The sequence below is a fragment of the Mustela putorius genome, unplaced genomic scaffold (genome assembly GCF_011764305.1).
Source record: "Mustela putorius furo isolate JIRA1106 unplaced genomic scaffold, ASM1176430v1.1 tig00000281_pilon_pilon_pilon, whole genome shotgun sequence".
Classification (NCBI taxonomy): domain Eukaryota; kingdom Metazoa; phylum Chordata; class Mammalia; order Carnivora; family Mustelidae; genus Mustela; species Mustela putorius.
The window spans coordinates 15,727,770-15,743,307 of NW_025421343.1; the positions used below are offsets into that span (position 1 = coordinate 15,727,770).

Genomic DNA, 15,538 nt, shown 5'->3' on the forward strand with positions numbered 1-15,538 from the left:
AAAGTACCTCCTCTGAACATCCAAATACAAGCACACATTCATGTGGATTAAATTAAGTCCTGTATTTGTGTTGAGTTTTGCATGGCTAATGCAATCTCAGATTGTCCAAATGGAAAATTGAATTTTATTAATGGAGACAGACATAGAGCAAACATTTTTCAAGGATAATTTATTGTCTTGGCAATTACAAATAAATTTTAAGCTGAATGTACATATGAGAGGACATGCATTATTACCTACCAGGGGCCATGTGCCATCCAGACCCAAGGATAATAAAACTTTGCTAAGAGAAACTAAAGAGACCTGAATAAATGGAGAAATATTACATTTTCATGCATCTGAAGACTCAATATGTCTATCTCAGCACATTGATCCTTAGTTACAATGTACTTCCAATAAAAGCCCAGTTACTTTTTTTGCACATTGTAAAATGCATGGGGAATTCTGAGCTAAAAAGAAAAAGACAATTCTGAAAAGCAACAACGTTGAGAAAATACCCTATTGACTATTAAGACTTATTTAAATACACATAGGGCTCCTGGGTGGCTCAGTTGGTTAAGCATCTGCCTTTTTGCTCAGGTCCTGGGAAGGAGAATTGGGTCTGGCTCCCTGCTCAGTGGGGAGTCTGCTTCTCCCTCTCTCTCTGACCCTCCCCCGCCAGCTCATGTTCACTCATTCTCAAATCAATAAATGAATTCTCTTTTTGAAAAGACGTATTTATAGTCACAGTGATTAGGGCACTGTAGTATGCAACAAAGATAGAAGAGAGACCAGGGGAATGAAACATAGTCCAGGAACAGACATATATCTATGGGGACACTTAATTTGTGACACGTGACTCCTAGGACAATTAACAAAGGAATGTTCTTTCTAATGTAGTGGGATGGTTCAAGTGGACCTTCATACTGAAAGAGAAATGAAATCTGATCCCCTACTCTGTATCATGTCCAAGAACCCAATCCAGATTGGGTTCTAGATTATAGAACTAGATTATAGAACTAAAGTACAGTGATAGAGCTGAGAAAAATAGTAGTAATATATTCATCAATTTGAGGTATGAAATGGCTTTTCAGATAAGACATGAAGGGTACTCTGTATGAAAGATTGGTAATTTGGGCAGCATCAAAATTATCACAGGTTTCAAAACTACCACTCAGATAAAGCACAGAGAGGATAAAGATGTTTGCAAATACCATAATTGAAGCATCCATTCCATTCTAGATCAGTAACTGGTTGTTTCCAGTTTGGAGTTGTCATAAGCAACACTGTCATGACATTCCTTGAGCACATTCACTCTCAATTCTGCTGGGTTTATCAGAGTAAGAAAGTACTGAACTGGTATGTCCTTGGGGGGTGGGCATGGAATTGACAGGGAAGGAATCTGAGGGAGATTTGGGGATGCTAGAGACAGTCTCTGTCTTGACCTGTTTATAGTTGTACTAATTATTTTTTAATGAATGTAGTTAAATAATGAGTAGAAATTATGGAGTCAAAATAACAGATTCTTCTGTCTACTTCCTTTAGAACCACTGGCATGTTGAGTAAGAGAACCCGTGATTTCTCATCTCTAGAGGATTATTGTGAGATGAATTGTGGTAGATGAATGAGTCCTTCGTACAATATTTGATACATGGTAAGTCCTCAAGATTTCACTCGATGGCAGCTTACAGTGTAGTTGTTGATGTTTATTAGTTTCATTAGTGGTAGTAGCATGACAGTAGTAGTGCCTGCAGTATTAGTACTAACATTCGTAGTACTAGTATTTGCAATACTAGTATTAGTCATAGCAGTATTAGTAGTATTAGTAGTGTTTGCTTGGATGTGGGTTCCCTTTTTTGCCTACTTCACAGAGTGTTTATCAGAGATAGGATTCAAGGTCCATCCTGTGGATGAATTCCTTTGCAGGCCTGCAAGAGAAATTTCATTTTTAGAATCCTGAGATTTGGGATTTGTGTCACCAGGAAAGGAAGCTTTCGAAGGACAAAGTCCCTTGATTGTTAAGACCTGCAAACCCTTCCCCAAAGCAGCTCTTGCCAGAATGATCAGACCCAGAGCAGAACGTGGCTGCTGGAACCACAGTGAGCACAGCCCACTGCTCCCCTCACCATCACAACCCACCCTGGGGATGGTTTCTGCTCGGGGCTATGGCACAGTGGGAGGAAGGATATAATCCTGCTGGCAGTAATAACTGGCAGCATCCTCAGCCTCTACTGCGCTGATTTTGAGGATGAATTCTCTGTCCAACTGAATCATAGAGAATTGGTGTGGGCCACCAGACTTGAGGTTATCAGCATCACAGATGAGAAGCTGAGAAGCCTGGCCTGGTTTCTACAGATATCAGCTCAAGAAATTGCTTATGGTCTCGTTGGCCCTGCATTTGATGGACACGCCCTCCCTCAGGCACACAGAGAAGAAGGCCAGAGACTGGGTCAGTCTGGCCTGCCGACTGACAGCTAGGTGGGAAGCAAAACACAAAGCCACCATTGTTTACCAGGTCCCACCCCATGTTCCTCCAGGAAGATTCTGGTAGACCTGGTCCCCTAATCTGAGATCACCTGGGTTTCTGAGTGGAGGGGAGACCCTGGGTCAGGCATCCACAGGCAGGATCCCTGGGGAGAGCCCGCAGTCAGGAGGAGAGCACTCCCACCATCTCGGGATGTCACCCGCACTCCCCTCCTCACCTGGGAGGCCAGACAGTAGAAGGCAGAGGAGTTGGGTCAGGATTCCCATGTTCAATCTGAGGCCCAGCCTGAGGCTCTTTTTTGCCCTGAATGTCTGAGTAGCCTCTTCATGAGGATGCCGAAGAGCAGAAATGGGCTCTGGGGGAAACATGCAAATCAGTGAGGAGTTGGGCAGGTCCCAGGCAGGTGCAGAGCCAGCGCCTCTTGGGGGATCACACAGACGCAGGGTTCGTGTCTTGACCCCGGGGAGCTTCTCTGCACTGTTTGTCAGAAATAGACCATCTCTGTATTTTGTGATGCTTATTTGTCCTCAGAGTCCAAGAGTTTGTGATTAGAACAGGGGGTCTTCCACCTAAGAATGAGGAGAGAAAAGTAGATGACTCTCCATGACCTAAACTTTTCTGAGTACATATTTTTGACTGTGGGTTACCCAGGACATCATGCTCTAGAAAGGCCAGTGAGGCTCCATCTTCATACCTTACCTCAGATCGAGGCCATGAGCCCTGGGGGAAAAGAGGGGAAGAGCTGATGCTTGGGAAGCAAATCCCCCAACCCCATACAGATCCAGAGTTATCCTTAATACCATTCCTTTTTTATTCTCATAAATGACCCTAAGCTTTGGTGAAATGTATCTGACAGAACCTAGGTTTTGACTCCATTCTTAGTCTATGAACTGTTCTTACTTGAAAATTAGAAATGTGTTTAAAAGTGTGTTACATATATTTATTTCATCTGCCTTTGTGATTGAAAGGTTTTATTTGGAACCCCTTATATTATCATTACAATAGTACATCATCTAGGATAACTGGGGCTCCCAGGATCATCACCCTTTTGGTCCAACATAAAATGCCCCAGAGCTGCTTTTCCCAGAAGACATCTACAGGGTTGTCCAGGTGGGAAGTGGGTTATTGTAAATCACCTTCAATCCTGAATACCTTGTGATTTTTTTTTTTAAGCTGTACATTGTAAGCTTGTGGGATTCTTTGGAGTTAGAGGAGTCTGTTTGTCTAATTTTTTCTTAGGTCAAGATCCACAGCACCTCAGATGTCCCCTCACCCACTGGCAGCCTCTCAGGACCCACAGTTGCTCCCATATGGTTGCTCAGAGGGTGGCTGTCCATGTCCCTGTGTCCAGATACAGCCCTGAAGGTGAATTCCCTTCATAGCACACAACCGGCACTGGGGGATGAACCTTTACACTCCGACCTCAGAATATCAGGGAAATCTGTCCTCCCTCTCAGCAGTTCTGGGGCTGAGAGGACCATGCTCTGTGTTCTGTGGCTGCATTTCACTCATGAGTCAGAGGCTGTATTGTGTTCAACCTTCCCAAGAATTCCCTGCACAAATTCCAGGCTCTGTTAATTATGTCCACATGATTTAAAATCAAGCAAAAAGAAAACCACCATTTTATTCATATAAACTACCTAATGTTGAAGTTATTTTTACCTTCTTGCTAATTCTTAATATTCTTGAAATTTATTGTATCTTGTCACCACATTTTTATAATATAAGGGGAAGAAAATATTAAAATGTTATCTACATTTATGAATTTATGTTTATAGGTGACATTGATCTATTTATTCTTTTCCATGTTATCTTTTCATATCTTCATATCAACATTAACTTTTTATAAAAATGTTGAAAGATTATTCTCCATATTATTTAATCTAAAAAAAATAGTTCATGGGATTCAAACATATTTGTGAAGCAAATGTATACCACACAGAACATTTTATTCATACTGTGATGCACTTAAGGAGAAAAAGCTGTACCAAAGAGTAGGTAATACTTCCAGTTGTAAAGTAAATATGTCATGGGGATGTAAGGTACAGCATAGAGAATATAGCCAATGATATTTAATAACTTTGTATGGTGACACATGATGGTTATCGTGGTGAGCATTTCATAAGGTATAGAATTGTTCAATCACTATGTTGTATACTTGAAACTAATATTGTATGTTAACCATAAATAAATAATAAACAAAATAGGTAATAGATTTTTGCTCATTCTGTGGCTGTTTTAGTTCTATAACTTTGTTCTTTTTTAAAATTTTTTAAAAATTTATTTATTTTCAGCATAACAGTATCATTATTTTTTCACCACACCCAGTGCTCTATGCAATCCGTGCCCTCTATAATACCTACCACCTGGTACCCCGGCCTCCCACCGCCCCCACCACTTCAAACCCCTCAGATTGTTTTTCAGAGTCCATAGTCTCTCATGATTCACCTCCCCTTCCAATTTACCCCAACCCCCTTCTCTCTAACTCCCCATGTCCTCCATGCTTTTTGTTATGCTCCACAAATAAGTGAAACCGTATGATAATTGACTCTCTCTGCTTGACTTATTTCACTCAGCATAATCTCTTCCAGTCCCGTCCATGTTGCTACAAAAGTTGGGTATTTCTGATGGAGGCATAATATTCTATAGTGTATATGGACCACATCTTCCTCATCCATTCATCCATTGAAGGGCATCTTGGTTCTTTTCACAGTTTGGTGACTGTGGACATTGCTGCTATAAACATTGGGGTGCAGATGGCCCTTCTTTTCACTACATCTGTATCGTTTGGGTAAATACCCAGGAGTGCAATGGCAGGGTCATAGGGAAGTTCTATTTTTAATTTCTTGAGGAATCTCCACACTGTTCTCCAAAGAGGCTGCACCAACTTGCATTCCCACCAACAGTGTAAGAGGGTTCCCCTTTCTCCACATCCTCTCCAACACATGTTGTTTCCTGTGTTGCTCATTTTTGCCATTCTAACTGGTGTAAGGTGATATCTCAATGTAGTTTTAATTTGAATCTCCCTGATGGCTAGTGATGATGAACATTTTTTCATGTGTCTGATAGCCATTTGTATGTCTTTATTGGAGAAGTGTCTGTCCATATCTTCTGCCCATTTTTTGATATGATTGTCTTATAACTTTGTTCTTAAATGCTGCCTTTACTTTTATTTGCCCATTAAACTTCCAAAAAAATTTTAAAATCAATTTGTTCCTAATAGATTAAGAAAATTTAAAAAATGAATGACCAAATTATATCTCCATCAAAGACAGTATTTTGTCTTTCTCTTTGCTTTCTATGATACTGAAAACCTATGGAATTGTATAGGACTTTAGGAACCAAGGAACCAAGGAACTAAATCAGGTCTCCTTCCTTATAGATGTCATAGAATGGTCGATTCATATCCCTGATCAGGGCTCTGGAGAGGTTGTTTTACTTACGTGTTGACATTAAAAATCAGCAGTGATGTGGCACCTGGGTGGTCAGTCAGTTCAGCGTCAGACTCTTGATTTCAGCTCAGGTCACGATCTGAGGGACGTGACATCAAGCTCTGCATTTGGCTCTGGGCAGAGTGCGGAGACTGCTTAAGATTCTCTCTCCCCCTCTCCCTCTGCCCTTCTCCCTAGTCCCCTATTAAGAATTTTTAATTTTATCATTATTCTGAATTAATAATTCTATTAGTGCACTTGTCAAACTTAAACAAAAAAAATAGCCAGTTATTTTATTAGCAAAAGAAGCTTACTTGAGAAAAGGAGAAGAATTGCAATTTGGGTCAAAGCAAATTATGGCAAACCACCGCTAGTCTGAAGAGGCAAAAAAAAAGGTCGGCATTTATCATGCATTAGGAGTAGATTGGGGAGAATTGTTTTGAACAAATGCTTGCTGGAGAAGGACAGTTTGAGGTTGTGGTGGTTTCTCTTTGGCTGCAAGCAATGGTTGTTGCTTGCAGGGTGAGATCATCCTTCTTTTTCTTAAAAGCAGGAAGTGAATTCCTACCTGAAAAATGTCCTCCCTTGTCGAGAGAATTCTTACATTTCTTCTTTCTGTTGGTTACACAGACTCTAACCATGGAATGGTATGTGTAAGAGAACTTCCCAGCTTAGATGAGATTTCCTTTACTCTTTTTTATCCAACAAAGTCAATATTGTTTGTCAAAGAGAATAATGGGAGGGTAGGTGCATCTGGGACTACCATTGGTAGCAGCCTCCTGTTAACAAACACATAATGGCTGTGTTCTTCTCAATGACAGCAGGGCATTACAGTTCTCATTGCTCTGTCCTTCTTGCCATGTCACCTCTTTACAGAGTCACGTGGAAAACCTGAATATAGAGTATCTTCTTTGTCATGATTAGGTGATACCATATTTCTTCTTCCCTTTTTTTTGTTTGAAGCTATTCTTTTTTTTTTAATTTTTTATTTATTTTCAGCATAGCAGTATTCATTATTTTTGCACCACACCCAGTGCTCCATGCAATCCGTGCCCTCTATAATACCCACCACCTGGTACCCCAACCTCCCTCCTCCCACCCCTTCAAAACCCTCAGATTGTTTTTCAGAGTCCGTAGTCTCTCATCGTTCACCTGTCCTTCCAATTTCCCCCAACTCCCTTTTCCTCTCTAACTCCCCATGTCCTCCATGATATTTGTTATGCTCCATAAATAAGTGAAACCATATGATAATTGACTCTCTCTGCTTGACTTATTTCACTCAGCATAATCTCTTCCAGTCCCGTCCATGTTGCTACAAAAGTTGGGTATTTGTCCTTTCTGATGGAGGCATAATACTCCATAGTGTAGATGGACCACATTTTCCTTATCTTATCTTACACAGTTCTCATGCTATCTTGTTAAAATGGAGAGCCTTGTGAGTAGGTATGAGGTAGAGACAGCTATTTCACATTTGCCACAAGCTTTCAGGGTTGTCAATGATGCTCTGGCTTATAGAGAATTTTAAGCAATAAGATATTTTTATATTAATAAAAAATGCTTCATCCACATTTATTTTTTTTAATCACAAAAATTCTCCATTGTCTAGTTATTTCTATATACATGACACAATTTCCTCATTCTTCTGTTCCCTCAGTCACTTAACAAAATCTTGTTAAGACCTAATGATGATAGCTAGAAGTATATTCAAACATGATCTGGGGTATTCCCCTAACTGGCCAACTTTTGAGAGATGTAAAAACAGTGGCCATCCCGGGCTGTCTTCTGTCAGCTCCCCGTCACCACCATCACTTCTGGAAGCACATTTCCCAGAGCCCCCTTTCCTCTATGGTTCCCTACGGAGTTGCTCATGAGGCACCTTACCCTAGATCTGGAGGTCAGAAGAGGAAGATTCAATGCCTCCCATCAGCACCTACAGGCAGGTAAGAGATAAGTGAGGGACCAGAGAATCACCTGGGGAGGATCTGCGGTGGCTAGAGCATCAGCACCTCCATCCCTGGCCCTCCTAGACAGGCCTGAGGACCATGTGGTTAGGAAGCCTGTATCTCCAATGGTATAAATTCTTATAGGGACTCACTGAGGAATCAATGTTTCTAGTGTTTTTTTCCCTTTTTATATCCCCAGGCCTTTGAAAGAGTGACATTTAGACATAACTTCCCTATAGGAAGCAATTCCTGCTTGGAAACCTAGAGTGGCTCTCTTCTTCTATATACACCCTGGCAAATGCCATCACCCAGACTCCTCAGGTGTAATGATCTGAGGGAAAGGGAGTCAGTCAGGGGGCTGAGGAGCCTCCTTGCCCTTCTCCCAAAGCCCCCGTGACCTCCAAATTGGGGCTACCTCTGAGAAACTGTCTGAGCAGGTGCAGGCATCAGAGGAGCAGCGGGACAGCCCAGCCTCTCCCATATGCTTCCCTGGTGGTGGTGGTTTATGCTCTCATCTGTAACACTGTGGGTGGGTAGCTGTTAGACTGCAGGCAGTAGTAGGTCCCAGCATCTTCAGGCTCCAGGCTGCTGCTGATGAGAGTGATGTCTGTTCCAGACTCACTGCCACTGAACCGCGACGTGACCCCAGTTTCCAACTTGGATGTTTCACAGATCAAGAGTTTAGGAGCTCTCCCTGGCTCCTGCTGATACCAGGCTAACCACTTGTTAATGTTCTGACTGGCCCTGCAGGTGATGCTGACTCTTTCTTTTGGAACCATGGATAGGATGGCAGAAGACTGGGTCAGCACATTTTCTCCAGGGAAGGCTGAAACCACACAGGAAACATTTGCTGAGTCTTAGGATATGTACTTGGAAGTCACCAGTATCTAGTTAGGTAGGACAGAGAATACTACTTATTTTTATATTTTTTATGTTTTATTTTTTATAAACATATAATATATTTTCATCACCAGGGGTACAGGTCTGTGAATCGCCAGGTTTATACACTTCACAGCACTCACCTTAGCACATACCCTCCCCAATGTCCATAACCCCACCCCCTCTCCCAACCCCCTACCCCCAGCAACCCTCAGTTTGTGTTGTGAGTTTAAAAGTCACTTGAGGTTTGTCTCCCACCCAATCCCATCTTGTTTCATTTATTCTTCTCCTACCCCCTTAACCCCCTATGTTGCATCTCCACTTCCTCATATCAGGGAGATCATATGATAGTTGTCTTTCTTCGATTGACTTATTTCGCTAAGCGTGATACCCTCTAGTTCCATCCACGTCATCGCAAATGGCAAGATTTAATTTCTTTTGATGGCTGCATAATATTCCATTGTGTATATATACCACATCTTCTTTATCCATTCATCTGTTGATGAACATCTAGGTTCTTTCCATAGAGAATACTACTTATTTTTAAAATAAGCCAAATTCATCTGTAGAAATATTCCCAATGAAGAAAGAAAATCAGGCAGGAAAATCATACCCCCACTTTGACCTGCTTTGTCCAAATATTCTCACCTGGATCCCAGAGGAGCAGAAGGCAAAGAACTGTGATGGACTCACCATCTTGCTGCTTTTAATGGGTCCAGTGTGTTCCTGCCACACACCCAGAGACTCTGGTATAAGACTCTGAGAGGTAGAAACACTTCAGACCTAAAAGGAAGAAGATATGCAAATTATGGGGCATTCCTATTGCTTAAGTACTCAAAAATTAAGTTTGTCAAAAGAATTCCTCCAAGGGAACCCATTCTTTGCTGGGTGTGTCAATTTTCCCTCTTCTGGCCTTGTGGAGGTTTAGAAAGCACTTACCCCATGCTGTGCCAACTACAAAGTCTACCAGCAGGGGGCATGGCATATGATGTAAAGCAGTGAGTGATCTGGTGGACTTCGCTTTCACTTGCAGTGAAGAGCAGGTCACATCCTAGGTCTTGGCCCAGGGTGATGTTGACTCCCTGCTCTCTGCTACAGTGGCTGTATAAACACCCCCTAGAGCATCCTGCCAGGCCATACTCTGTCAATTACATCCTGTTAATTGCACGCCATCAGTGAGAAATATTGAGGACTTCGCTAACTTGCAAAAATACATGTACTCCAACAGTGGGATGCAATCCCTACAAAAATTCATGCGGCCCCCCACCCTGGTGGCTATGTAGGGGGTCCAGATAGCTGAGGAATGTGGGCACATTCTCTCTGAGATAAAGGACAAGTGCTCTCATGGTGTACCTCCAACCACTAAGGTTGAAGCACAGTACCTTGTTGAGTGTCAAGTGTTGAGTGTTGAGACAACACATTCCACACTTGGATAAGTTACACTATTCCGTTTATCAGCTAATTTTGAAGTCACTAGTGTAGAGTAGATGCAGAGTCAGGAGGGACTCTGTATCAGGCTTAGGTCTCAATGCAAGTGGCCCTATCATGTGGTCCCTATGACCTCTCCTATCATTTGGTGGTACATGCATCTGTGTCCAGGAAGGACGTTGTGGACACTCTGGCAAGCCCAGATGAAGACTCATAGCACAGACTTTCTGGTTCTTCGGCAACACTTGGCCCTTCTCACGAACAACCTATTCACTGTTTAACAAGTAGTTCCCAGCATAGCACAGGCCCCGGTAGACCTGTCCACTGAACATCAATTAACTGTGTGACAGAGCTGTTTGTCCTAAACCAGAAATGTCAGACACACCAGATTGGGTGGCACCTAGCAGCAGACAATCTCAGAAAGGAGATGTATTTTCTTTAGTATTGGAACCAAACAGATTCAACGGGCACACGATTTATGGGACAAGAGTTTCAGATCACAATACTCACCACTCTTGCCCAAACACCCCTGCATGAGCTCCTATTTTCAGCCTTGTGAGGCTTTATACTTAATCCATTTTCTTATTTCTGCATCTTTGCTGCCCCAGCCATGAAGGGACCTCTTCTCCCAAAATTAACTAATTCCCAGAGGCAGTAGAAGACTTGCCAAAGGGCATACGTTTGATATGCAAGCCAGACAATCCTGAGTCCAAATCTTACTCTTTTCTTTCAATGAGACCAGCAATCAGTGACATTTCCCTCTACCCAAATCCCCCTGGGTACCAGAGGACAAGGGGCACACCTATAGTCTGCAGCCTGATGAAATTTTCAAATTCCCCAATCTTATGTGTGAGTAGCTTGTTGACTTTGCTTTTCCATGAATTCTCATGAAATACACAGTAAAAAATACAGGCCAGCATTACTTCTCTCTCCCTGTGCGTCTCACCTCGGTACTGCCTGTGTCGCCATGGGGCATGCTGTGTATTCTGTTCCCAGGGAACTATGCATGTAATAAAAACTTCTTACTGCATTGTAATAGCTCTCCTGTCCTTGTTTTTTTTTTTACCACAGCTCATTAAAGACACAGGGCCTCCCAACCAGCAAATAGCAGAGAAAGGATCAGCCCTGGTTCGATCATATGTTGATGTAAGTTGAACTGAACAGATCCCATACCATTCTGTAATGAAATAAGGTATTTTTAGTAGATGCTCAAAGAGCACAAATGGGCATTGACTTACTGTGGCTGGGGAAGTGGCCTGAAGAAAGGACATGGATGCCCTACGGGGCGGCTGGCTAAGAAAGTCTGGAAGGAGGAGAGTGGAAGGTAAAGGAGGAAAGATCAGAGGCAAGAAATTACCCACTCCATATCTTCTTTCTCCATATCCTTTATAACCTTTGGTATTTCTTGGTTTTGTTTTGTTTTGTTTTTTTTGATAAATAGATACTGAATTTTATCAGATACTTTTTCTGCATCTGTTGAGACAATCCTATGATTTTTACCCTTAAGTTTGTTAATGTGACATTCATGCTGATTGATTTATGCATATTGAAGGATCCTTGCATCTCTGGAATAAATCCTAATTGATCATGGTGTATGATCCTTTTAAAGTATTATTGAATTTTGTTTGCTAATATTTGGTGGGGGATTTTTGCATCTATGTTCATCAGGTATATGGCCCTTCTGTTCTAGATGCCAAGAGCTACAGCCTTGTCTCCCATCCACTCCTGCCCCAGGCAGGGCTGGCCCCCCAGAATGGGATGTGGGAGGGGAGGCAGATGCACATAGCTTGGGCTACTTGAAAATATAGAAACATGACATGCGGCTTATTCCAAACTGCACGTGGGTAAACAAATGTTTAATTTCAAACCCTGTTATTTGCTCTATAAATATGGCCCTTGTGGGGATTCCATTGGAAGTGTCCCCTGTGGGGAGAACACTCTGTCCAGGCCTCTCAGTTGAGACTCCAGCCTGGCTGTCTCCACGGGGCTTCCACAGCTGGTGATGTGGGGTGTTGTAAGTACCCAATATGAGGTACAGTGGCCTTTTTCTCATTTATTGCCTACTATTCCCTTCCTGTATGTGCATATTCCTTTCCTCTTCTGTTTCTGTTAGATTTTGTGTAATAATAATAAAGTTTTCTTTCCTTCTTGAAGTCGAAACAGGGCTGTGGTCAATCTTTTGCAGCATGGAAGATAAGGAATACTAATGTAATGTTAATCTCATTAAAAAATACCTTGGCAGCAACATCTAAATGGGCATTGACCACCCCACTAGGTGCCCTTATCTACTTCCATTGACACATAAAATTAACCATCATCCAGAGCAAATTCAGGAACAGAGTAATGGGAGAATCAATGCTTTGTGAGGGTGAGGTTTGGATCCCCAGGCAGGGTCTACTTGATACAGGCTCTGTCTGGATTTAGGAAATGGCTTATGTCACAAAGTGGTGCAGCGTCGATGAGGACCCATGGAACAGCCAGGGTGTCACCTGACAGAGGAAGCCTCAGGCATCTGCCCCACTCAGGTGCAAGATCGTGGAAGTGTTTTGCTTGGACTTGTAGTATGCCTGAAGCCTCCACAGCCTCTGCCCTCCTCACCAGGCCTGCATGATCATTGTATTAAGGGAATCCCACTCCTGCCCCCTTCCCTCTGCTTAAGAAGGAACAGCAGGATGAGGAACAGGTGCATGGAAGTTTATATGGTGCCCAAGCAATACTGCACTGACTTCTCAAACCCATGGAAAGAACTGAATTTTCCTGAGGGCACTTAGATTTCATTCATTGGTTAATTCAACACAAAACAGAAATATTGAACAGAAAAGATAGAAAAACTGAATATCAGGATTCAGACTTCCTCTAGGTCCAATGAGGGTCCAACATGTCTCCCTGTGTGAGGAAATTCTGGGCCTGTCTTCCATCTCTTCCATCTCTCTGGCCCTTGCACAACTTCAGGACCTGAGCTCAAGTTTTTACCTCATTCTTACCCATCTGCAGGAGGAAAATGGATTCAGAGCTTGATGTTCTCCAGTCAGAGGGTTTATAAAAAGCTAGGCCTAAGGTTCTCCACTTTCTTTCAGTGCCTTCCAATTCTTTTGCCCCTTCCTGCCTCCCATTATTTGTTTCCCAGCATGTTTGGTTATTTTGCCAGGGTTATTGATATGAAGAGCCAAGTTCATCATTTCTGGAAACTGAACCCATTTAAAGACATTTTTAAATTGAAAATGGAAACTCTTCATTCGATCTTGTAGCAGTTTGTCCTTTTAGAACTTCTAAGGTTTCTCAGAGCTTCTATGTTGACTTTTGTATGTTCCTGTCATACAACTCTATTTTTGGCTCCTTACATTTCCACTGGGCACTTTCACAACCCACTGCTTATGAGATTTGCTTCTGTTCCCCCTGACTGCTTTGCATAAGGCCCTCCATGCCCAGACCAGTGACTCAGGCTGTATAAAAGGGGTGTTTGCTATGTGAACTGAGCTGCGTCGGGCAGTCAGGGGCAGCAAGATGGTATCACAGAGGCAGGTCCTCCTATCCTTGTTGCTGTGGGTCTCAGGTGAGAAGCTGAAAAGTGCCATAATGCTTCTGGAGTAGTGTCATTTTAAACAACTTTTTAAGATACATAATGAGAAACACTGGTTATTTCCAGACTAGACCCAATGATGTACTGCCATGTGGTACCATTAGGAAGCACGCTTTCAATGACATATTTCAGTGTGACTGGGATAAAGTGTATCTGTATCACCATTTGTTTTTATTGCAGGTGCCCATGGGGACATCACGATGACTCAGTCTCCAGGCTCGCTGGCTGTGTCTCCAGGTCAACGGATCACCATGAACTGCAGAGCCAGTCAGAGTGTTAGCAACTATGTAGCCTGGTACCAGCAGAAACCTGGGCAGGCTCCCAGGCTCCTCATCTATTATGCATCCAGCAGGGCCACGGGGATCCCAGACCGGTTCAGTGGCAGTGGGTCTGGGACAGACTTCACCCTCACCATCAGCAACCTCCAGGCTGAAGATGTGGGAAACTATTACTGCCAGCAGGGTAATAGCTTTCCACCCACAGTGCTTCAGCCTCGAACACAAACCTGCTCCCCCGGGCCGAGGGTCAGGGAGGGTTTGCTGCACCAGCTGCTTCCTCCCCACTCAGCCCTATGTGCCGGAGAAGTCACTTCTGACATACTCCTTGCAGGGGTTGTAAGGTACAGCAGAAAATGAAGAGACCTGACTTTTCTGCACCCCCAACCTTTTTAAAAAAGATTTTATTTATTCATTTGCCAGAAAGAGGAAGAGCACAAGTTGGGGGAACAGGAGGCAGAGGGAGAAGCAGGCTCCCTTCTGAGCAGGGAGCAGGATGCAGGACTCTTTCCCAGGTTGCTGGGAATATGACCTGAGCTGAAGGCAGCCACTTAACCCACTGAGCCACCCATGCATCCCACCTACATCCCTTTTTGTGGGAGGTTAATGAAGACAAATGCTGTGAAGATGTCTTAGGGATGCTGTTGGGAGTTGGGAGTTGCTGTTTTCTGCCTCAGGAAGCTGCACGTTTCCCAGGGTCCCATGGCAAGAGTGAGCCAGGAAAGTCTGTCTTTAGCCTCTGACAGTGGGCTGTGAACTTTCCACCTGGCAGATCAGTTCTCCCTTCCTGCTCCTCTTGGACTCTGGGACATTTCTTTTTTATTCTCTCATTCTCTTTTCTTCACCCTCCATCACCCTCCCACTCTGAACCTCCAGGATGAAACCTTTGAGCTCTCCTATTCAGACACTCCCACTTGGAAGGTAGTGTCCCTCTTGCTTTTTCCTTCCATGGGCCCTGTTTCCCAGCCTTCCTGGGCAGTGTCCTGAACATTCATTTCTGCTCCAGCTCCTTTCCTACCTGCCTTCTTTCTCTTCTCCATTTTTCCCAGGCGTACTCATTCTCTCACAAAGGCAATTGTCTCTCTCTCTCTCTCTCTTTTTTTTTTTTAATCTATCTATTTATTGCTGGAGGGTAGTGGCCCAGGGAGATGGTGAGAATCTCAGGCAGAAACTCTGTTGAGTGGGGACTAGACATCCACTCTGTCTCACATGCCTGAGATCATGACCTGAGCCAAAACCAAGAGTCGGACGCTCAAAAGACTGAGCCACCCAGGTGCTCTGATTCCCTCACTCTTCAACCCTGTCATTTTAGGAACACGGGATGCTGTGCCTCAGCACCTTTTTTCACCAGTTGTCACCTATTTCTTTAAAGTCGTCCCTTAGGCATTCAGATCTAATCTTGTGACCAAAGGAAATCACGGCTCTAGGTGTGCCATAACTTGAGTCTCTTGGAAAACATTTCATGAACATGTCCAATTCTGTGTGAAAATGGAGGAATTCTCAGCATCTTAGTAATTATAGCAATTCTGAGCATCTGA

At 43.2% G+C, this 15,538-nt stretch overlaps 1 gene segment (V, D, J or C); it reads left to right on the forward strand.

Annotated features, from left to right (window-relative positions):
* The first annotated feature begins 13,561 nt into the window (after positions 1 to 13,561).
* Positions 13,562 to 14,360, forward strand: LOC106004802. The segment is given in 2 exon segments: positions 13,562 to 13,698; positions 13,906 to 14,360. Coding segments are annotated over 2 exon segments (504 nt in total).
* The last annotated feature ends 1,178 nt before the right edge of the window (positions 14,361 to 15,538 follow it).